Genomic DNA, 25,688 nt, shown 5'->3' on the forward strand with positions numbered 1-25,688 from the left:
AATGACTACTGTTACTTCAGAGTAGTCCAAACCCATTTCTTGCTCATGTAAGAACTCATCAAGCAAATTAAAATGGACAGGCTAAAGCAAACAGTGGGAAAAGAATATAGCTCTTCCTGAAGAGTCAGTAAATTACTGAAACAGGATCTTGGAAAAGAAGGAGTAACCTTAATGCTAATCAAATCTATCATTCCCTACAATGCTGCACTAATAATCATATGGAGCAGTATAGAAGAGACAAGCTGCATGTGTCTATGTACAGGCACACACACAAGCAGCTATCAGGGCTTGCATCTCTCTACTGGCTCTTTTAAAATTTATTTTAGATGGTTTATTATGTTCTTTTGTCTTCTTTCTTTTTCTTTTCTGCTCCTCCAGATGACTTCTGCCTGAAGCACTTTTAATCTAGCAAGCAAGAGTCACTTTGTCAAGTCAGGACAGCAAAAACAGAGAACAGGTGCTAGAAAACAAACAAAAGAAAATTAAACTACTGAAACAGTATAATCTAGAAACAGCACATTTAAAACTAAATGTATCAAGCTTTTCCAGCTTTATCTTTTCTTTGAGATGATCTCTGCCTACACTACTGTGTCCAACTTTTTCTAACTATACCTGCTCTAAAAGTCTTGATCTTAATGTGACTCATGTTAGCAGACTACAAATGACAGCCTAGACATTACAGAAACAAATAAGAGGAAAATACTTTCCTAAAGAGCTTTTTAATTTTTTGTTAAATTATTTTCCATACTATATTAGAACACTGATTTATTTTGTGGCATAATTTAACAAGGCTTCCAATCCTCTGTACTTTTTCCAAGTTCTATACAAAATATAGCTTATTAACCAACAAAATAACACATATGCTACAAGTTAGTCTGAGTGGACTTCTGTAGGATGTTGTAATGTGGGACAACAATTTAGACTTGAAGTATACATTACTAGTCAATTTAATCAGCTTACTCTAGTGTTAGCTTTTTTAGATAAACAAGTTAAAATTACTTTTTCTTCTTACTGAGCCTAAAAACAAAACAAACAAATAAATAAAAACCAGGTAATACAAAGCTGAAGATACAGAATTCCAGAACTAAGAAAAATTCTCTTTGACTTCAACAAGCTCTGGTTCAGGTCTTTGGCCTACCCTCTGCAAATCCTGTATAAGTACATGGTGCAGTAGCTGTCATAACTATACTTATACCAGCTTGAATTACTGAACAAATATAGGATTTGATTCTGTATAAAGCCCTCAGGCACATCTTTCACCAGCAACAGTGAGAATTTTGTCCAGGTAAGATACCTAGGTTCAAAATTTGTACTGCTAGCTCTAATTGAATGCCACATCAGTGTTCTTCTGTCAGATGTTCTGAAATATTATTCTCTAACTAGACAGCTCTTTTCTAGCTACCATGAGTTCCTAAAAACCTTACATATGGAAAGGAAGCACCTGAAAGGAATAGGCTGAACCATGATTCCACAGAGTGTTACAGATTTTGTTTCTTTTCTTTTAGGCTGCCTGGTTTGAAGGTCATAGAATTATGGGCTCTGAGACTAGAGAAGACCTCCAAAATCATTGACCCTACCCTTTGACTAAACACCACCATGCCCACTAAACCATATTGAGAAGTGCTATATCCACCCATTTTTTTAACATTTCCAGGGACAGTGACTTTACCATTTCTCTGGGTTCAGTGAAGAATTTTTTCTTAATATCCAACCTGAGGCTCTCCAGCACAACTAGACAATAACTTGTTGTCCCTTGACTGGGACAACATTTCCACCTGTCCCAGTTATCTGGGGGAAGAGGCTGATGCCCACCTTGCTACAACCTTCTTTCAAGGAGTTATAGAGAGCGATGTGGTCACCTCATACCATTCTTTTCTCCAGATCTCAGGTCCCTCAGCTGCTCCCTGTAAGGGCAATCGTCATCCTGTCATTTACTGGAGACTATGGAGATTCTCAGTTTTCAGGCATTTCTTACTGACAATAAATAAATCCATAATGATGCCAGAAAAGGAGGAGTCACATAAATTCACATGGTCTTAATGTTTGCCAGAATTCTTAAATGGAAATCTGACATCACTATTACCAGTGGTTACTGATATCAATAATAAAGTCTTTTTAATACTTAGGTATATTTTGTTGCTTTTTATAAAACACATTCTTTAAGTCTATTAATCAGAAAGTTCTGTTTTTAATATGACCACAAATTGTGCATATAAAAACACCTCTCTGAAATTCACTAAAACGCAGTGATACCCAAATTACCATACATCTCACAACTCTCTTCTTATCTACCTTACAGAAATGACAACCTCTGAAGCAGTCTTCATCTTCACATTAAGGGAAGGTACATGTGTAATTTTGCGTAGTATGAAAGTACATCAAGCTTTCTGACACATCCTCTACAAGTGTTTCAAAAATAGTAAGTTAAGAAACAAAATCTCAGCCCTTGTCCTGTTGGCTGTTAATAAAATTCCATCTGGTCACTTAGGAACTGTGCCAACATTACCACACAAAGAGCTTTTAAGCTGTTTGAATGTTCAAGAGTAATTTGACAGCTTTTTCATTTACCTTTTTTTTTGTCAAATATGCACCTAATACTATACAGATGGCTAGGTTCTAACAAGTTTACTTGTATGCAATCTTGAAACTAACCTTGAAAGTAAACTGCTGAGGTTTTGCTTTGGGGTGTTGCTTGGGTTATACATTTTTCTCTAACATTTAGGATTGTTCAGTCTACTGCTGCTCCAAGTTCCTTATTAGGCAAATACAAAGTGAAAGTGAAAACTTGGTGCCTGGTTTTTCTAAAACTGCAAACATAGTAAGTATCTGCTCAACCTGCTCAGAGCCAACAGAATGGGAGCAGGGGAAAGGGAGCTGAAGTCTCGGTAGACAGCAAGTTAAAGAAATGTTCACTGACAAAAATCTTCAAAGGGAAAAAAATCCCAAGAACCACTCTGGGCAATGAGAGAGACTTCAGCAGCAGATGGAGACTATTCTCAGTGTATATTATCCTTACATCTTTTAGTGCCAAAATCTGTTCTAGATTTATTCTTTCAACACTGTGATACAAAATGTGTATTTAATACAGAAAAATAATTTTCACACTGTAATATATATTCAAATTTGTATCGGAAAAATCAAAATTGCTTTGCCAAAAAAACCCCATCCCCCATTAAAAAAAAAAAAAAAAATTTCTAAGTGACCTGATCCAGCTTCAAAGTTACCCAGCTTGGTACAGGAGGTTGTATTAGGTGATGCTATCAATTATTTATTAATTTATTGCATGAAGCTGTTAGTCCATATGATGGGGCTGTGTAAATCATTAACACATAATAGTGAATTTGCTTGACCTGGTCTATTGCTTCAACGATCATTATAACAGCCAAATTATCAGGAAGGATTCAATATGTTACAACTCTTGCAGGGGTAATGTTGGTCATCCACTTCTGCATGATACTGAGCCAAAACGGACGGGTGAAACAACATTGAATGGTCTACCAGGCTCTCAGCTCCAGAATCAATTGTCTGGGATTCAAGAAATCCAGTCAGACAAGAATGCTATTTCAGTTACCTGAAGTGGTTTAGTAACGCTTTCTCCTCATTCATATCCCTCAACACCTTTTAACTGAATCAAGTATAAAATCTGTTAGTTAAGGAAATCAATTTTGTGTCTTAAATTTCTGTAGGATAAGCACTCACTATACATGTAAGGGTCTGATTCTGTCACTATTTATAGATGGGTAACTGAGTAGTCTTACACTTCTGCATACACTCTAAGGTCCTGACATACAATGAGATAATAAAGGGAATAAACATATAAAACATTTTTACTGTTTATTTTTACTGTTGTTTAAATTGTGGGCATTTCAACCAAGTGAAGTGAAGGATCTGAACAGAAAGAACTTGGCTTTGACGTTCTCTTTCAATTCTTTAGTTTGCATTTAATTAAAACTAGGTACTCCAATCTTCAAAGCTATAATATTTGATTAGAATCCAAAGAGCAATCTACTACAGAAAATAAAATGGATCTGAGCAGTGGAAAAGAGACACTAATCTAGGAAAATCCATGAAGATTTAAGGAAAGACCATTATAGATCCAATAACAGAACATAATGATGTTTCTATGCATATTCTGTGTGCTATATTTTTGTTTTGTTTAGTGCTGTATTTTTAAAGGTATCTTGGCACCTTAAATGAATATGCAATTGAAAGAAATAATTTATGGAATCTGCCTTTGTACTCCTGAGATCTTAAATTTTTATAAATTAATAACTTAAATTTCCCAGTTCTTTTACGGGCAAAGAAACTGTCTTGTTTGTTGGGTCTTCTAGCAGCTCATTTTAAATTCAAGGTTGATCAGAACAGTCTAGCAACCCATTTTCTCCTGGTCCAGCTGTCAACCTGAGTTTCTCTGTGGCAGCTGCTACCACCGTGTCTGGTGCTGAAAGAGTCCCCTTCATATATCTGCTCTGTGAGAAACATCTCTGACATCCAACACAGAACTGATACCAGATATTGAAAAGCCTGGGGCTCACACAACACAGTTCAATGAAATCTCAGCAAGGAATGTAAGTATTTACCCTGATATAATTATAAAGGTCATTTTATATTCTATTCTTTTGCATTTAACATATAAGTATAAAATAAAATAAAACTTAAAAGGTAGCAATTAAATTAGCTTAGCAATTCCTAATTAAAAAGACATAAAGCATTCTGTTATGCAACACACTCATGCAAGTTCCATTTTCCTTCTTGACAAGATACATATCCTAAACCAGCTGATCTACTACACTCATCCCCGCAGCTATCTTTTTATGGAAACACACAGTTTTCCCCCAGTTCTCTATCCCAGCAGAAGGCTGAATTGCAGCCTCTGCATCTTGTCAGACTGGGGGACTTCACTATGATGTTCCAAAGGGTACATATTCCTTAGATACAAAGTCTTATTGGTGATTTATGGAGTACTCAGAGGACTTCAAAATTTGTATTTAATTTGGTTTTATTTATTTTCCCCCAAAATTTCCCCAAAATTCCCTACTTTTAATTACGAGCTGCATGATAAGTTCAAACCATGCATGAAAGCTTTTAACCCTGAAAATACACTGTTTGAATTTGCTGAATATGTACAAGTAAGTTCTTAATAGAAGTGATTTGCCATTTGTGTTATTTTTAGGTTTTCAGTGAAAGTTTCTTAGAAACAGATTAGTTACAAATCTAACAAGTGCCTCTAAAACCATTCTATCTACAAATGTCTGACAATCAAACACTCTTATGGTTGTAAGTACTTGTTTGTCTGTATTATCCTACCTAACATTACTCTCATCAAAGCACTTTTGTCCCAAGGAGAAAATCTGAGAGGGAAAGATAGCAAATAAAAATGCACTTTTCCACCTAAACACACAACTGTTAAGACCTGTAATTAAAATATTCCCTTTGACCACAGAAGGGCCAATAGATGTGTGACAGACCTCTCATGCCTTGGAGCAAAAGGCTTTTAGTATTCTCTAATGTCAGTGAAGGATACAGAGGAAATTAAGACAGTTTTGGAAATCCCTGCTTCTTGGCTGGTGAAAGGCCACTAATCCTCCAATTTAGCAGTTTAGTGAAAATTACTAAAATGGCCCAAAATCAACAATATGCACTTTGTAGGCAGACTGTGGTGCCCACATATCACAAATTGAAGGTGACATTGTCAGCATCATTCATCTATAAGCTTTTAGGGCCAAAATGTACTCTAGAGTTTTTAGTTTGCTTTTATAGATATCATGTATGGCTTTAAACCTGGTATTATTAAGATTAGCAGACATCTGTGGTTAGTCCCTCTAGTGATAAATAGCTGCCTATTAATGCAGTTATTTATTTTCACCTAGGAATGCAAAGGATGTAGAGAATCAATAAAAACACCTCAGTGATGGAATCAGCTCAGATCCTCTCTAAAGGAAAAGGATTCAACTGAGTCTTCATGTAAGACTGACACAAAACTGCAGAATCAGATGGCAAAATTTAAATGGTGCACAAACTGTTCAGTATAACCCCATTTTAAACAACAATTGTCACAAAATCCACTAGTATTCTGCATGACTGCTGTAGTTTCAAGTGATCATTAACCTCTGCCCAGCCTTTAAGAGATTTATTTAGTAAAATTCATACAAGAGTGGCAATGCAGTAAACATGATACTGATGTTCTGATGCAGCACGTTACAATACATGGGCACAGCTGGGTAAATTACAATCCAAATGTTACAGTCCTCAAGTATTGCTTCAAAAAACTGTGATGAGCATTTGAATGAGTGAGATGATGCAATAGGTATGCACTGAAAATATGGTTTTGGAGAGAGAAGATCTGACAGCATAAATCAGGGGGGAAAAAGTCTCAGAAAGAGAGGGCTACTTTATATGTCTAAAATCTCTTAATTAAACTATTAATCCCCCATTCAATCAACTGTGTTTGGGCAATATCCCAAAAACAAGTTAAATGCTCCCAAGAGATACATATTTACAGGAAGGTCAATAAAAAAGACAAGTAAGATTTCTTCTCTTTTCAAAAAGAAATGTATCTTTTAAAGACAAAAGATTTCTGCAAAATGCCACTCACTAGATTAAATTGCAAGTCATTTGCTTCCCCCACAAGCAGGATCTGACTGTGTGCAAAGTGGAGGAGTACTTTGCTTTCTCTGCTTGATAACCATCTCTCAGACTAGGTAAAGAGTCACATCGACAGAAACTGGAAGGGGTCAGGCTCTGCACACAATCTGCAGGTCTCAAGGATGAAGGGCAGATGGAAATACAAACAAGTCCTTGGGATACATTTCACAAGCAATGCAAGGATCTGTGTCAACTTGATACAGTTGCATATGCTATGTCCCCAAATCAAGAATGCCCACTTGTACTCTCAGAGACATTTATCCCTTTGATAATCATGAAGATCTTGACTGATCCTTAAATCACAGGGGAGGAAAAAAAATCAAATTTATCTGCAGAGATAGATGATTGTAGGAAGCCTACCTCCCATGGACTCTTTCACTAGGCACCAGATTCTGGAGAAATATTACCTTTTTTTCCTTTTAAGTTCCACATGCATATAGCTTAAGCCCAAATCTAGAACTCTCTTAGCTCTCTCAGGCAGCTTATTAACCAAATTCACATATTACTCTTATTTGTGTCTCTGAGGGTAAGGCTCTTCTAGGTTCTGCTTCCAGTGTGTCCTATCAACACAGGCAACAGAAGAATTCTTGGGAGAAATAATCTCAATACAAAGCACATGACAACAATATCAAAGTTCCTTTTGCACATTAGTGTGAACATGAAAACAAACCAAATGCTATCCTCTACCTGGAAGGATTTAAACAAAATTTCTCCAAAACATACTCAAATCAGATTTTTGTATTTTTCATGTGAGGACTGAAATACCTCTCACTTTTTCTGTTGAGACATATTTTATATTTGATGGGGCTTGAGCAACCTGTTTTAGTGAAAAGTGTCTCTGCCCATGGCAGACAGCTTGGGACTAGATGAGCTTTGATATCCCTTCCAACCCAACCAATTCTATAATTCTATATTAAACAGTCATTGCATATAACAAATGAGTAGTCACATGAAAAAGTGCTGGAACTAAAACCCTTCACCTTTAAAAAATATGCCTTATCCAAGACACTATGAACACGTATCATTATTGGGCTTACATCCTGGTTGGTTTGAGGGTACAGCTTCAATTTCAGGCAGAGGAAAAACTTTGACTTTTGGGGCTCTTTCTTCCATAAAGATGTGCCTGTCCCAAAGAAGCAAAGTTGGTAACCCACTTGTGTCTCTTCCTCCATTCACATTTGAAAAGAAAAAGGTTTCAAACTTCCTTAGAAAACATGCAGGCATCCAGCTCTAAGAAATAATTTCAAGCCCTAGGCTTAAGGCAGAAATCATGCTGATCAGAAAATGGCATGCATATTAATTAAGGGTGATTTCCTGCTGAGCTTGGAAGTTCATCCTATTCTGGACTCTCCAAGCACTTTTTATTTACACAGCCAGAACTCTTGGCTCAGGTTTCTGAACGTCACATTGGAAACCAGCACCTAAAATTCAGAGCATATGCGAAATGCACCTAACCAGGCACCTATAGAGAAACTGCCACTGCAGGATTCCAGGATATTCATGGTATTTATTTTATGCAGACTCTTAGGAGGACTGAGCTACTGATCAGTTGCCAGTCCTTTTGCCAATAGGAAGGAAAGATGCAGTGATACTTCAGAAGGAAGACACAAACAAGAGAAGTCAAAACCCAGCATGATTTTTGAGGCAATTCCTGACCAGCTTAACAAGGATGTAACAAGGATGTTGCAGCCTTTGGCATAACTGAGTGCACTTATTTATGGACTGGTATATAGTCAAGAGGCACTAAAAATCTTTGCAATGGTCTGTCAGTAGTCTGAAAAACTTCACCAATGTGCCCTAGGCCATCCTCCACTTGTATCTTGCACCAACATTAAGGAACAGCACAGTCCTTTCTATATCCTCTGCTTAGAGTGTTTACACCATGGAAATTCCTCTTGTTCAGCATATATAATTCCCACAGATTCCAGCCACAAAGGGACCACAGTTGAGAAAAGAATCTCTCCCCTAGTAAGTTTTGTGGTTGTTTCCTTTCACCTGCATCTTTTTGTTCGCTACTATAATTTCTCTGGAAGTGGAAGAAAGGGGAAGTAGAGAAAACAATAGTTCAGAAGTTGTCACACTTTACAGGGTAAAGCTTAGAGATATTTAATGGAATAAATGTGTGGATTATGCACAAACCAAAAGCTGTTGTCAATTTTAACTACTGTAGATATGCTGATATTTTAATGAAATGAATAAAAGAAAAGAATGTTTCTGTATCAACAGACACATAATAAAGCAGCTTTGTTGCTGGCCATATCCTATTTAGTCCCAGAAGCTGCATATAAGAGTAAAAACTTAAAAGAACATTTGCAGGTGAAATAGTCTTCCTCTTCATTTTATTAACACATAAAAGCATAATATGGAAAGTTATTGAATGTTATTAATTAATACAGTAAGCAATTGATCCTTAAAGCAGCATTTATCAGGAAAATTGATAATTCAGCTATAAGAACAAGATATAAAAAATCTTTCTCCTTCCTCAGGTCTCTTTGAACCAAGCAGCTGGGCACAAAGCTTGGTTACTGCTGATAATTTCAAATGTGCTTTAAATCCAGCACTAGAACTCACTTATCTCCTTCTATATCATATCTAGGTATCAGACCTTCTCAGACTAAGTACTCCCCCACTCTATGTCAGCACTGTCACATGTAATCAGAGCCAGACTCATCCACAGAAAAGGATATAAGAAATCCCAGAGAGAGAATGAAAAACTACTAGTGCTAAAAAATCTAAAATATCCCAGGAAACACATCTGATCATCACTACCTTTTTAGACTGAAGTTTGTCTTCTGCAATAATCTCTTGCAAAACAGTCCACTTATGTCCCACTAGAGAAGTATTAAATGCCTCTGTCAAAAGGAACTATCTTCTGATCTAGTTGAGCAGAACTTTTGATTGTTCTACTATCAACACCATAGGCGCTCTAGGAGAATAAAAACTGGAAGACGCTACCAAGGAACTTCGCAAGGATAGATTCATCTATCTTGGAAAAGCTTCCTTTTCCTCCAGGTTGCCAAAACTTTATTACAAAAGCTAAAAAAGTAAATTAGTGGTATTACAGACGTAAAACCACAATGTGTTGGGATTAATGAACCTAATTTGTGTAAATGCTTTTACCTCTCTAATTAACACAGATACGGCAGACGACAGAATGTGGATATGACTGAAGTGTGGGACTCAGGAGTGCTTGTAAGTACATGTTCTGGCTCATCATATTTCATCTCAGAGAATGAAAGGCATGCACTCTCCCCTGCTTAGCTGGAAAGGAACATGGTCATGTCATAGAATCATAGAAACAGCACTGAAAGGTGTATTAAAATCCAAAAAGATTACATCAACAACATGTAGACAAGGCAGGAGCTCAGTAGGGCTTTCATAAGAATGACTGGGAGATCTGGACCCACTGGATTCCCATTAACTGCTACTGCAAGTCAATCTGAATGCATTTCTCATCAGCTAAATAAATAATGTAGCATAGAAAGAGCTGAAATCCAATTTAGGCTATACCTGATAATCCATCTTTCATCCCCAGTGTGATTTTGCAAAATTGAGTATGTTGGGTGTGTACAGACAAAGATTTGCCATCCTCAAGCCACTTACATTAACTTGTGTTTACTTGTAACGCTGGTCAGTACAAGGCACAGTTACTTGTAGTAACCAACGAACATTCCTAGGCAATTTTTCAAGTGTATAGACTTTAACTATTCTTAATAAATAAATAGATTTTCTATTTTATAGATAATAAATAAACCTTAGTTTTCCTGAAGTCACAGTTATGAAGGGCTCATCATTGCTTTACATACTATCAAGAAGTCAAACATAAATCTGCCAGCCTTATTCAGACTGACTGAACAGCAGATTTTGAGTATGCAGTTTGTGCTTGAAACCACTATAGCCTAAAGGCAGATACACATTTGTAATCTTTGCAAACATCACTGAATTTGGAGAAACAACTGGCATTTGGAGAAACAGAGGCACTGTCCAGAAACCTGGGGACTGGATCAACAGAAGCCTCCTTTAGTTCAACGGGGTAAGTGTCAAGTTCTGCAGCTACAGCAGAATAATCCCAAGCACCAGTGCAGGCTGAGAACACACTGTTGTAAAGGGTTACAGGGGATGCCAAGTAAAATATGAGGCAGCCACATGTTCCCAAAGTAAACAAAGCAAACTGTATATTGGTTACATCAGGAGCGTGACCAGCACATTGAAGCTCTGCTTGACGCCTGCAAGGACTTGTGTCTCCCACAATTTTGTGTCTGGGTCTCTATGTCCCAGATGAAGGACACTGCAAAACTGCTCAGAACTATCAAAACGGTCATGTTCCCACAACTCATGATGTGCAAGAGCTTGGACACCTCTGTAGTCTGGCAAAGAGGAGGCTAAGGAGGAAGTGTGGAACTACCTGAAGGGATGTTACAGAACCCAGAGGTTTCAAGCAGTAGCTGCACAGTCATAGCTGACCTGGTTCACCGCCTCAAAATCCTTCCAAATTATGGTTCTGTATTTCTTCTATAATTCCATGAACCTGTTTCAAATTTCATCTCAAAACACTTTCACTGTTTCTACCGCAGTGTCTCCAAGTAGGACACGCAGGTTTGCCTAAGTCTTGCTGTGTCACAAATGTAACTGCTTGGTCCTTCAAAAAATTAGCACAGCACAGATGGGAAACTCCTCATCTGACTATTCCCACTATCTAACTTTCATTTAATAAATATTTTTCTTTTCTTTCCAAACAGGTTAAGTACTCTTTTGCTCTACAAAACAGGTAGCAGTTTGGGGCCCATGAAGAAAAGGTCCCAAACACAAGTAAAAAGTGCTCATTTTACATCTAAAATTATTTCATTTCACTTGCTAACAATATGTTAATTTTTAGTATGAGATTTTTATTATGACTCATTTATTATGGTATTTACTCAACAGTGTATGAAGTTTTGGTACTGCTTGAACTCCCATATATATAAAGATAGACTGTGATTGTGAAATACCATGCAAGCTAAGTCTTACTACTAGGAAAAAGCAACTTGGTGACTATGATGTAAAATTAGCTTGACTTGGCAAGTCCTTCGTATTATTTCAGAATGGTCTAAGCACAACTTTGAAGAACAGGGAAGATGGACTCTCTTTTATTGCAGTCTTCAGTTGTAAAGGCAAAATAAATGGAGTTTGAATTAGGCTTGTTTTTGTTACAATATTTCAATATTGAGGAAAAATTATTAATTATTTATATATTTGAAGAGAAAAAGAATGCGTTAAAAATATGAATTCAGGCTTTAAAAAAATCCCACTGAATTTGTGAGATGACAGTATACATGACACAAATGGAATGCAATAACCTTTAACACAGAGGCTATTTTGTGAACTGTTTACTAGTTCTGCAAAACTGTTTATTAGAGCTGCAAAAGTATATTAACTCTCCACTTTCCTATTAAAACAAGAAGTTAGAAATCTCACAGCTTATTAACTGCTAGGAGGTGATGCATATATAATGACATAATACCTAGAAACTTTATATTTTGAAGTGAACAAGAAGTTTTGGCCTGAACATAAGCCTTTGAAAATGCTGAGTTAACCTCTAGCTGTCATTGTGACACATGCTACATCTTGAAATGTCTATTAATGATGCAATGTCACACTACAAAACCACATTTTAGGAACAAACGTTTTCACATGTATCAAACCAATATTTCTGTTGCATGGCCTGCCTCTCATTTGTTATGCTACTTGTTTACTTTCACATTTCAGAGTTCAAGGTAATAATCTAGTTTTCACTTAATTTCTATTTCCCCATCTGGGTAAATCACAACCTTTTGCAATATGTTAACTTTAAATCCTGCACGAGAATCGGAGCAGAAAGGAAAACAACTTTTTACAATCCATCATCTTGGTCTTGTTTCCTCTTTTTGAAAGAAAAAGATAGGAGTGGGATGAATTGAAGCTTGGATTTATTTACTTGCTTCACTTTCTACACAACTAAACAATATTTTCACTCTTGCAATTAAAAGGTTATTTAGATGAATTAATGTTTATAGATACCTCTTCAGAGGACTTTTTTTTTTTTAAGATGGACCTGAGTTCTCTTATCTTTTCAGCAACTGTTTGTCACCCTTTGCTGGCATGTCTACATTTTCTCTCTAATACATGAGAAGTCATATTTTCTCATCTTTATCTGACAACCTGATACACTGAACTGTCTTGTCATTTGAGAATACAACTAATTCCCCCGTGCCACAAATTCTCCAGGGTATAAACATCTGCAACTTTTTCTGGCTTCCATAGATGTGAGTCACTGCAAATAAAAAAAAACCAAAAAAAAAAAAAAACCAAAAAAAAAAAACCAAAAAAAAACAACCCTCTGTCTGTAGATCATAAAGGCATTAATTCTACTAAACCATGATGAGTATTTAAGCATGAAACTTTGACAAGTCATCTCAAATATGAAGGCACTATGGGCATAGTTTTATTATGCATCACTTAATTACCCATTATCCTATGGTCATATATGCTCAGGCAGAATACAAAAGCTACAATTTGGGCCCAAATACCATCGTAAATCAAATCTGTAGCCTCTAAGCATAATACAGGGCAATAGGGAACTGAGGCTATAATCTGACTAGACTGTGGTTTCATCAGCAAAGCTGGTTTCAACAGATTACCTTTTCTAAATGCTCTGCACTAGGTCATTCAAGGCATTGCAATACAGCATCACTTAAGCCTACAACACACATGTAAACCTGTCATTTGATAAGAGTTTTCTGTATTCAATTTAAAGAAGTCGTGTCTCAGCACTGAATGTAAGTTTTACTTTCATTAAATTAATGCCTCAATGCCTCTTGCTAAGCTGTGTTGAGCATGCAGATCTTTCATGTCAAAGCAACCACACTTTTTTTGTCTGATGGTTTTGCATTACCCTTAGATTACATTAGATGAAGCAGCAGAAACATCTAGAATGAAAAGATTCAGATGATATGCTGAATTCTGGGAACAAATTAGTTCCTCAGATACAGAACAGAAGTGTATGCTCACCTAAACAAGGAGAGCTGGGCTTCTAAACTTTACAGAGCCTTGGAAAGTTAGAATTTAACCGAAGTCCAATACCAACATGGGCTACATGATCAAAGCCCAAGTGGTACAGAATCTGTTACATAAACACAACACTACAGTGGACATCAAAGCCCCATTCTGGTTGTTCTTTGAGATGCTGGCAAATGAGTGTTAAAACAAATATTGTTAGAACATAAATGTTTTCGTTCCAAATTGTGACCTAGCTCAGAAGAGGCCTTTTAATTATAAGGCTGCTTTTGCAAGAAGTCAGAGAGCTAAAAGCAATTTAAAAATCAGGTGCTTGCAAGAATTTCTGAGTTTTCAAATTTGGTATCTACTCCTCGATCTCAGATTTACATCTTCGCCCAAAGACAGTCTAATATTAATCTGGAAGCAGGCTCCTCAGCATATCTTGGACTGTAAAAAATAAACTGGTGATGGGAAAAAACTAATAGGATTATCTATATATTTTTAAAAAAATAAAAATGGTCAAGCAGAAGAGTCTTGTGTTTCAAAAACCTGCCAAAACAAAGCAATTTTAAAAATGTGCCTATTGACCAGCTTTCAAAAATCCAGCAAGTTCTTTATGTACAGGCAAAGATGCTCTTTTGTTGATAACAACTTCTGATTTTAGAAATAAAGTAGTTCAAGTAGTTACTAGGTATGCTCACTTCCCAAAGATACCTCACTACTGTAATCACTGAAGTACAGAAAACTATTTAGAAGTGGAAGAGCTAAAAGTAGGCTAAAAACAATCCAGTAGTCCACAGCTGTTGTTTTTTATTAGAAAGTCTATTTAATATCAATTTAAAGAAAAAAAAAAAAAAAAAGAAAGCATAAAACAGGCCACCCCTTGCTTAAGTGCTGCATTATCTAGGGCATTTCTCTCTCCAGCCATCTGTTTTGAGCTGGGTGCCTGCACTGAACTTAAATTTTATGCTCACAAGAGAACTCTACTAGTTTCTTCCGGAGACTGTGTGAGAAGTCTCAAATTCTACCTTGTTCTCAACAGCAGAAATAAAGAACTGTCATACCTTGTAAAGGGAGAAGTTATGACCTTCATAAAGATAAGCAGACATTTCAGATCATATCTGGGATGAAGCTGCATTCCAAAGAAATCTACTGAATTGCTTTTTGTTTGTTTCCACCGTTCTTGCCTTCGGAAAAGTAAGTGTCCAGACTAATGTGTGTGTGATTAGAAGCATAATATGTAAAAGTCTTGCAAAGAGAGATTCCTAACATTTTCTGGGAATATCAGAAAACATCAAAAGCAATCACCTAATGGCTACAAAGTGAGTTTCATTCTGAAAGTGCAGTATTTTCTCTATGCTGCTACAAGATAGAACAAAGGTCACCGTATGTAAATTAATAGCTTGTGGCACTGTGCTTACTGTTCCTCTTACAGGATGATGTTCTAACATTATGATCTCCATGTTAAATTGGTTTCTTCTTTGATATAACAAATTACATAAACTACATAATTCCATCAATTTGTAAGAAAAATCGAGTTTACCAAATAGTTTTTTCTATCATCAAATATAGCTCTTCCTTCATTTAGGAAGTTCCTTCAGAGGCTATGTATTAGTATAGCACATTTCTAGGAACAGAAAGTTCCTAGAAAACAGTGCTTCTGATGGTCAAAATCAGTCCAATGTCTGCATTCCTCCCCCAGCTGCATCAACTGGGGAGCCAGTATTACTATGCCATGAAAGGGTGGTGTGACCCATGCCATTTTACATACTTTCGCCAAAACAGGACAGTTGAAGCTGTAGCACAGCCAAGTGAATAAAGCAGGAGCCCAATGACTTCAGTGGTGCTCAGTGTGGGCTTTGTGGGGGTACAAGAATTCTGTATAAATAGCATTTACACAAATAGGGCTCAATTCTGTACAGTTTCTTTCCTACAAGATACATTCTTTTATATAATGTACCTATTGTACATTAGGCAGAACTAAAGTATGATTTTAAGCTAGTTGTAAATAACTTGATATTTAACAAGAAAAAAAGAACTAAAAAAAAAACCAAAACACACAAACAAAAAACAAACAACCCAAAACACTTCAAACGCTTGAAATTACAAAGCTGAGCACCAGTTTTTCAATTCTTTCCCTAACAAAGATGGTGAAAAGGGTATATGGTAAAAGAAGCTGTCATATTTTTAATTAATAAAGAACCTGATGAGGAGAGAATGTGAGATGGAAGGGAAGACGGAAAAGAACAGGAAGCAGACAATATAGAAAACTGGGAAGTAAAATAAAGAAGTCTGAAGGAATAGGAATTCTGTGAAAAGAAAGTACAAAGAGGAAAGAAAGAGTATTAGGCAAACTAGAAAAGAATTGAATAAATACATTATAACATCAGCTAGAGATACGTGGGCTTTGCCTGGAAAGTGTACACTGTATTTTGGGCACTACTGCACATAAATGGATTATTCTCTTTGATTCAATGGAGGTGCTATCTTGCTGTAAATGGGTGATGGGATTTTCATTGCAAAAGCTTAAAAAAAAAAGCCAACCCTCTTGCCCCCCCAAACCTGCCTGATTCCTGCCAGCATCTCCTTACATACTCATTCCTCCTATTTCTCTCAATCACCAGTGCTTCCCTGCTTTTCCTGTAATTCCATATGGCAGGAGCCAGCATGTCTATATGTTCTCCCTGAGCTTTGCAGAGAAATGGGTAAGAAAGGCTGACAAGCTTTAGAGGATGAGAGCAAATTTGTATTTGTATAAAGTGTATTAATTGATTTCTAAATTCGTTTGATTGTACCAGACATTTCTACAACAAATGTGTTCACAGACTAGTTTTCTGTTCTGGTTGTCCTTTTTTCCCTCCCAGAGAACAACACCGTGATCCTAAAATCATTCAACAGAAGCAAGGAAGAGGAAGGAGGAAAAATTGTGGCTCCCAGTCACTTGAGGGAGAAGGAAAATAAGAAAGAACAGTAAGTATGGAAGTGCCTCATAATTTTACACTGCTGCTGCTGCCACTCCTCTTGAGGGTCACATTCACACACTGCATTGCCTCTTAACTTGCTTAGGCAGTTCAGGCAGGATGTCTCAGGTATTTAAACAACAGAGCTCTGCCATGACCAGCGATCCAGTGATGCCCAGAGTGCACATGAAGGACTGCTGAAGGAAGTGGTCAGACACCAAAGATGCTATCACCAATAGAGTAGACCCAGAAGACTGACTTCAGTCAGTTCCTCCACAGGCCCAGAAGGGGTAAGTTAAACATTCTGTGGACAGGGAAGATTTAGATAAGAAAGATGTGTACAATCCCCCTTTTCTCTTCCCATGCTTTGTTCATGTTGCCAAAATAAAACAGCATTTTGATTTAAGGAAGCGTTCCAAAGCCTTCATGTAACAAAAGCAGCTATTTGGCAGTACTGAACTCAAGCTTTGCCTGTAGGGTACTGGGTGCTATTGACAGTGAACATGATGGAATTTCTCCATCAGAAAGGGATATGAGAATGAACTCAGCAAGGAGAGGTAAGCTACTGGTCCTGTAAATAGTGGCATGTACTTGCAAGGTTGCATTTAAGGCTAGGAAAGTTAAAATTGTCTAATTAAAGTCACTGAACCATCATATCAAACATCAAAGACAGGAAGCATTTCTAAATATGCTCCCAAGAGGAGCTCCCAGCTGCTGGAGAGCAAGCAAGGCACCCTCAGCAACAGGCAGAGCTCCCCAGCCAAACACTTCACTTACCCTAGAGATTACCAAGACTTGCAGGTATTCATGTTGTATGATTTTGATATTTATGCAAAAGATCTAGGCTGGCAGCATTTTCAATTTGCATTCACAGAATTAATCCATATAGTATGATTTTAGTTCCCAGCCTGGGTATAAATAAGGGCAAAAGGGGTAGAACAGAGTTTGCCAAGTGCTGAGTATGAGAGCTCTCTTCCAAGTGTAGACCTCTAATGTACAGAAGACAGGATGAGAGAAAGGTGAGTACCCTGCTGTACATGGTGTTCTTTCTGGACGGATGTATTCTAAGGTGAATGCAATTACTGAAAGATAGAGAAGGCAATAAGGACACGGTTTTCAGATGCAGGTTTTGTGCCTTGATGCTCCATGCTAATACATCATGAAGGCCATAAGTGTACAGGCAGTGGAAATAAGAACTCAAGATGACCAAGAGATGCTGAGCTGCCACCTCCCCAGGTCTCCCAGGCACAGGTCTGTTTCCCATAGGCTCACTGGAAGCCCTGACAAATTCATAAGGGTTTTGTTCAATCCTCATTAAACCATCCATCCTATAACACTTAGCTGCTTTCCTCCTTCAATCCCAGTCTCCATCCCTCTGTCCAGTCTTACTCCCAAATACATTTGCAGAACATAGACAGGAAATCTGAAAGAAAGGCTGTGATTCACCATGTGAATTTAAGTACTTGATTAACTGGATTTAATCAGATGCTGAAAAGACTTGTCAAACCTGAGTCACCAGATAGGAAGAGTCAACAAAAAATTTAAATTATAGATAAATTTTGTGTATGTCTTCAAAATCACTGTGTCCATCAGGCTACTAAGTATCAGTGGATGGAATCGACTGATGGATTCAAACACGGATTAACTTCTGTAAACCTCTCTGAGTTAGTGCTAACACAACGAATAGATCAGTATTTTGACAAATGCCTCAGATGTTCCTATAATACACAACTAGGAGGCAGTAAGTTTGTAGAATTGTTAAATGTGAAGGAAATGGGACCTACTGTTGAAGTAGATGACTAAAAAAAATTCCTTTGCAAGAGTGTGATTTTTAAAAAAATTATTTCCCCCGATTTTTAAATGTGTAAGTGTAATTTTTATAATACATTTGTCTGACCTAGAAATAGAAATCATGAAAGTATTTAATTTATTTTAAACTGCAAAGTTTAACACAACTTTATACATGCATCCATGCTGTCAGTTTATGCCTAGTGTTAACTTCAACTACTTCAGACATACACACATTTTTTCCCTGACAATTCTTATCATAATTTGTGGAGCTGTATCTGAAAGTGCTTCAGGTCCGAGATATTTCTAAGACACATGCCTGGCCTGTGCACACTTACACTTGTACAGTTAAGGCATGCTGCAATTATTTGCAAGTCCCAAAGCATCATGGACTAAATCTGTCCTCTACCTGGAGATAAAATGAACAGCAGTTATCTGGTTTATAGATTTGACAAATTCTTCTGGGCATCTGCCAACTTTGTAATCTACTTGAACTATAGCTTAAGAACCATATGAGATCACCAGGGTTTCTGCACAACTTCAAAGCTCCCTAAACCAGAGCTGTGCAGTTCTCAAGCTGAACAAATGTGGCCAGGCTCTGTGCATAGCTTTGAGGCTCCTTGAACACAGCCACTTGTTCCAGAAGGTTTACAAATTATATTAGGCATATCTGGAGCACACATAAATTCTAATACACATCAGCTATATTTCTGCTCTAAAAGGAACTTCAACATTCAGAAGTACATGGCTTTTAACTACCATTTTACTCTACCACAACAAATTTCATTTGGTTGCCACTATAATAAAATCTGTAAATAGAAGAAAATTTCTATACCATATTTAACAAAAAGAGGACCTGGGAGATTGTTCTTGCAGTGAAAGCTGCTACTTATAAAATCCTTTAGTAGGAAAAGCTCCTTGTCTAATTAAAATTTACACTGCCATTAGAAAAACTTCTCCATTAGCTGGAGAACACATATTAACATTTCAAGACACTTAATTTCCAGAAGCTTAGATGTAGTTTCTAATCTATTTTAATCTGGAAACAAGTTAGCATCTAAAACTTAATACCTTCAACAGTATCAAGACAGCAGGGATGGTAATTTTCTTGAGCACAGCATGTGCACAGACCCAGGTGGACCAGTCAGCAATGAAAAGTGGGTTTTTTCTTATATAAGTAACTAGGTCACTGTCTAATGCCCATGAACTTCATCCTGTGACAGAGTTACGAAGGGATAACAACCAACCTCCTTGACAGATGCCACAGAACAATCTCCATAGCCTTCTCTCCTGTCAAACAGTAATCACATTATTTTCACTTTTTTTTTTTAACAAATACTTGTTTATGCTGATCTCCTCGTTTTGTTTTACATATTTATATATAATTAAATTCAGAGAATTTCCAGAAATAATTCAACTTTACTTGAGAAAGATAGAAAACTATGAGTCTTCTCAAGCACTGTCAGCAGCATACAATTGGAACTATAAAAAAAGAAAAAGAAAGTAATAATTATCTTTTTATTTTATTTACATTATCCTACCTATTGCCTTTATGTGGAGAGGGACATAGAGTAGACCTCCTTCTTTCTTCCTCCTATTTCTGTCCTCTGTTCTATTCATCCATCGTTAGTACTAGTATTTCTCTCCTTTCATGCATTTCCCTTAAGGGATTTCTGTTCTCTTCTATTCTTGTCTTGGTAGCCTTCTCATTTCCATTATTACAGCTTTTGTTTCCTCCAGGTTTCACTGTTCTTCTGCCCTTTCCTCTTTCAGTTTGATGCTACAAAAAGCCAGAAGTTCCTCACAGACTTCTGAAACTAACTCTGATTCTTCTGTTCTCAGGAAACATACTTGTGAATGAAGCCTTTAACCTAAAGCTAAAGACAAAATTGGTTGGTTTCAGTCTGAAATAGTAACAGAAGAATACAAATACTGGCCTGATCACAGGAACAGTTATTCAATGAGGAAGGTCAGTCAGAAGTAACCTAACCTTTCTGGTGGCTTTAAAAGCACACTTCAAGGAACATTACTGAAGCAAGAGATGTAGTCTAAAAGCAGCTTCTTCTCTGTTTATATCTAAAAAAGAAGACTTCTACTAAAAGCAGCCTCATTTTTTCAAAAATGCTAACAACCCTTTATACTGGCTTAAACTGGTGTATTCTTGATAGTAAAAAGGTTTAAAAATCATGGGGATTTAGGATTAAAAGGAAAATTAAGCTTAGTAGGCCCTGGAAAAATAAATACCTTAAGCACGTGAAGAACTTGTACTCGCTAGAACTGCACTGTGTAGCTAGTACACGATAAATGATATAATTGTTGGATGTGATGATTGTTTAGTAATTAAATATAATTTATGTTTAATCATAAGAATAATAATGAGAAACTGTGGTCAGGGACCTAAGAAAGATCACGAGAAACTCATGTCAATGTATACAATACAACAATATAAGTTTAATAATTAATATGTAGGTTATATAACGATAGAATATAAAATATGTTCAGCTTGAAAGCCATGTCGGAGTCAGATTTGGGTTTGTACCCCTGATTCCCAGAGCTCTTAATAAAAGCACCTGCATATAATCATATCCTGTGATTATGTGCGTTTCTGAACGCTAACATTCTGGCTGGCTAGAATTAAAATGCTGGTGGTATTAGAAGTCTCATTGTTTTAGTGAAAACTGTAAGAGAATTACAAATTATCTTTTTTGCAATTGACATAACTATTGTCAGTTTTGCATTTCATGAAAGAAAACTAGCAAAAGAGCTCAAATTTTCATTTATCTCATCTGAAGCTACTGATTACAATTTTTTGATCAAAAGCAGGTTGGTCTACTCTATCTTCCCAAAAGCAATACTGGATACAGCCATGCCTGAAGCTTTACATCCTCCTGCCTTCTCTATTTCATGAACCATCATCCTGAAGATAGGCAATGGTTTTTTACACTTTGCTCTATGGTTCAGTTTCAATTTAGTGTTTCACAACCACGAGACTGGTTGCATGTGCTAATTCTTCAGGGAAAGTGGGAGGGAAAATTGAGCATATCTGGGAGGAGAGAAGTAATATATATCTGTGTTCTGACAACTAAGTGGACACTACTAAAATAAATTCATCTACATTATGGACTGGGAATCACATATTTTGTCATTTAGCCTTTAATGCTAACCATTGTAAAGACAGCTTAGCAGGCTGCTTATGCAGTTTGTTGCCCAAGTGAACACCTGTGTCTGAGCAGAGGCTACCTTCCATTTCCTGCTAACAAGACCAGGGCTCTCAAAATGGAAGAATATTTTTATGAGCTTTTACTATTACAGACTGTAACTGACACTTCAAAAAAGGTGATAAGTGACATGAAATCAACTGTATCCTGTACTTGTATTCTGCATACAAACTCTCATACGTGGTGTTTTTCAATATTCTACTCAATGGATTACTACTGAGTGGTTAAATTGTAACAGTTCCTAAATTTTATTTAATTAATTTACATCTGAGGAATAATTGCAGCCTGCTTACAATAACCACCACAGGTTACTGCTCTAAAATGGAAAGATTTTCTTGGATACAGTGTGATTGTACAAGTTTACCAGTTGTGTTTTTCGAGGTTAAAAACAAGAACTGACTGAGGAAAGGGACCCTTCACAGTGAAACTGCAGCACTACATTAGTAACTGAAACGTAAAAGCCTTGTAATTGTTCCTGTAACAACAAAAATAAAGTAGTGGCGGTGCACGTCACCTAAAGTATTCTAAGTTCTCTACTGCCAGCTGTACTTAAGGCCACCTACCTCTCAAAGCCAGAATTTGAATAGTGTTCCAACTCTACTCACACACAGTTTTACAAACTATAAATGCAAGCAACAGAAGCAACAATTTTGGAAAGAACCCGTGTTACTGAGAGGAAAGAGCAACCCTCCTGGAAGAAACAACTGCCATGGTAATGTCTTCAGAGGAACGCACACACGGACACAGTGTAGCAGAAGACTGATTTCTATACAGTAAAGAAAAGGCAGATCCATGTATGTATAACAAGTATTTTTAACTACAGAAATCTTTTGATTAGACTTAAGAATACATCTGCTTGGGCTTTCACATTATATCTTCAGTATAGAAACCAATTAATACTATGCTAAACTGCACACATACTGAAAAGACTGTATGTTTAAATGTAAGATATCACTGCACTCTTTGCCAAAAACACTTGTTTGTTGAACATGATTTCTGGAAAGATATAAAAGCCATTGAAAGAACAAATTCATCCTTGATTTAATTCTAAGGATTTTCAGCTTTTATGCTACGTGCTACCAAAAAGAAAGCTATAACCTGAATGAGGGAATCTACTGCATTGACTGTGTAAGCATAAACATAGATCTAAGACACTTAAAGTCACTACAGTTGTCAGCCAAGGTGAAACTGATTTCAATCTTTGCTGCTCACAAGAGCTGCTGCAGAGGTTACTTACAGTTTGCTTTGATTTTAGAGACAGTGGAATGAGACCCTGATATGTGAAGAATAGAAAAAGCCCCAAAAAAACCCTTCCTTGGTATTTTCACAAGCAATCTGTCTGGGCAGTTATGGACAGGTGCTGACAAGAGTCTACAGGCAAGTTATTTCAATCTTCCTGTAAATAATTATAAACCCTCTTAGTTTTGCAGCAAGATTTTGTATCAGATTCTCAAGCTGTTCACAAACGTGCCTACAACTGAAGTGTAGTTTCCTCCAAAAAGAAGTGACGTGCTCATTCTGCACCAGCTTTTCTGAGCAGGTTTTAGCTGATGCCCTGAAGTTACTATTTTTGGAAGCCAAAACTGCTAGACTTTGACCAGAATGATGAGACTAATAGTCTTATTGTGAATGGAGACCGGAAGCATAGGCAAACTAAATTTTGGTATTTTGCCTTTTCAACCCTCATGAAAAAGAGATCTTCACAACATTGTTAGAGTTTAACCTAACTGATGAAATCTGACAGTTATTCCTCACGTCTGACCCTGGCAGCTTCTAGTACGAGCAATTCTCCAAAGGTTTTCTACTGTTTTACAGGGAGTTAAATAAGTATTTAACCTCATTTCGCAATCAGAAAAACTGAGGCACAGCAACAGCTTCCTTCCACAGAAACTTCTAGTTAAAAGTGAAAGATGCGTGTGATCTGCAAAGAAACTACTGATATACCTAAGGCCACAGGAAGTGCTGATGTCAAATCCCCGAGCCGAGTTCAGGAGCTGCCACCTCCTTGGGCTGGTTGTGAACCACAGTTCCTCACCCTCTGGACCTGCAACCTTGATCCCACCATCACGTTTGGCACACTGGCTGGGTCTTTGGCAGCTCAACGTGGGCACCTCCTACCCATCGCTAGGATCTACATTACAGCCAGGTTTCTGGAAAAACTGTTTTATGGTGGCTGTTTCATACCGGGTGGGCTGCAGCTTTGTGCGACAGGATGAGGTGGGGAAGGCAAGAGAAATTCACCAGCAGCTCTGTTGTGAAAACCCAAATGCTTCCTGGTCTCGTATGGCATTTGTTGGGCACTCCATACAAGTGTCAATCAGCGTGCAACTACTTAATTTATAATCTTAAGACAAAAAAGGGAGAGGTAACATGGCTGCATTTCTAGGCACGATTAACGCTCTAAAAGACGGAGAAATACGAGGACCCCTGTCTTCCTCAAACAATGAGCAGAGATTATAAAACAATCCAAACGTACTTATAACCCAACTTATCTCCGTTACGCAAACAGTAACTGGGAAAGCGTCCTGGGGGTGCCTTACATAACTCCTTGCTCTGAGCCCCCCTTGGCACCCGGGGAGCTGCTGGTTTCTCTTAACCCCGAACGCAGCCCCGGCTCCGCGAGTGCCGTGCGGACGCTCCCCGGGCTGGGCGCAGCCGGCGGGCGGCGGCAGCGCAGCGGCAGCCGAGGAAACTTTGCGCCGCAGGGGCCGGGCAGCGGCCGCGGCAGCGCCGGGGGAACCGGGGGGACTCGGCAGAGCCCCGAGCCTCCTCCCCGGCGCTGCCGACGGGAAAGTTGCACCAGCCGCCTCTTCCCGCCCGCCGGAGAGGAGAGGGCGGCGGCCTCCGGGGGCAGAGGGGCGGCGGCAGGGGCTGCACGGCGCGGGGCTGGGGCGACTTACCCATGGTGCCGCCGCGGCCTCCTCCGCCTCCTGCTGCCGCCGCCGCTCCTGCAGCCGCCGCCTCTCCGCCGGCGCGGAGGGAGGCGCGGGAGGCGTGTGCGGAGAGCGAGGCGCGGCGCGGAGCCTGCGTGCGGCGGGCTATGAGTCAGGGCGGCACATCCGGGCACGGCCGGGAGACACCCCGCCCGACAGCCCGCCCGCCCGGCCGCACCGAGCGCCGCCGCCGGGGAAGGGCGGCAGCCGCGCAGGGAGCGAGGAGGCGGCGCGGGGCCGGCGGCAGCGCCCCCGGCTGGGGCGGAGGCGGCGGCGGGGCGGGTCCGCTCCCAGCGCCGTGCCGCCCCTCGGGCCTCCTTTGTTACAGGGGCTGGGGTGGGGCCGCCCGCCGGGTCCCGGGGGCGGCTGCCGGGGAGGTTGGGAGTGCGGGCGCGGCGTGGTGCGCCCCGCACATCAGCGCACATCCCGGCACATCCCCGCACCACCGTCGCTCTGCGCCGTTCCTCCGTCCGCCAGGAGCGTGCGGTGGTTTAAACACGGCGCTCGCCGTTTCAAAGTTCATATTTAATGATACGGACTCAAAGGAGGAGCGTTTTCCAAGGAGGGGATTACGCTGGATGGATAATGTTTGGTGGCTTTTTTTTTTTTTTTTTTTTTTTTTTTTTTTTTTTTTTTGAGGTGATCTGTGTGAGGAAAAGGGTCAGTGGAGGAAGCGGCAGGTGATGTCCAAGTACTGCACGTTTTGCTGAACCAACATGACGGGTTTTACACCCGAAACTGAGAGGCACGAGGTAGTTCTGTGTGGAAGGCATTTTTAACAAGAAAACAAATGTCTATGTTCAGTGGTCCCTATTCCTTTCTGCCCTCGAGTTCAGTATGTGTAAAGTAAGGAACAAAAAGGAGCTGTTTGCTGTTACAGTTCTCATAGCATTTTCAGTGGGAAACATTTGAGGAGGAAGGAGATGTTGAGTTGAGTAGCTTGTGTGGCATTTTCCAAATCTTCTCATGGTTATGTATTTGTGGTTTCACATGAGTAAATCCTAAAGTATGGTTAAATAGAGTAGGACCACAGAGTGTGATAAGAAGGGTTAGCTTGCTGTAGAAATGGATAGGCCAGGGACTATTCTGATGAGAGATGCAAAAAGAAGTTTTAGTTGAATCATCCCCCA

General features: G+C 38.7%; 1 protein-coding gene across 4 annotated transcripts in view; it reads right to left on the minus strand.

Moving 5' to 3' along the window:
- Positions 1-24,681, minus strand: part of RAP1GDS1 (Rap1 GTPase-GDP dissociation stimulator 1) — a 90,348-nt gene extending 65,667 nt beyond the window's left edge. For 2 of the 4 annotated variants that reach the window (XM_021550335.3, XM_021550334.3), the window contains exon 1: positions 24,526-24,679. In XM_021550335.3, coding sequence (XP_021406010.1) covers positions 24,526-24,529 — 4 coding nt within the window. In that variant the 5' untranslated portion in view covers positions 24,530-24,679. Of the gene's footprint in view, positions 1-24,525 lie in introns of all 4 variants that reach the window. The other 2 variants (XM_021550336.3, XM_021550337.3) reach the window with 2 other exon arrangements.
- Between the last annotated feature and the right edge of the window lie 1,007 nt (positions 24,682-25,688).

Source organism: Lonchura striata, chromosome 4 (assembly GCF_046129695.1).
Source record: "Lonchura striata isolate bLonStr1 chromosome 4, bLonStr1.mat, whole genome shotgun sequence".
Lineage (NCBI taxonomy): Eukaryota > Metazoa > Chordata > Aves > Passeriformes > Estrildidae > Lonchura > Lonchura striata.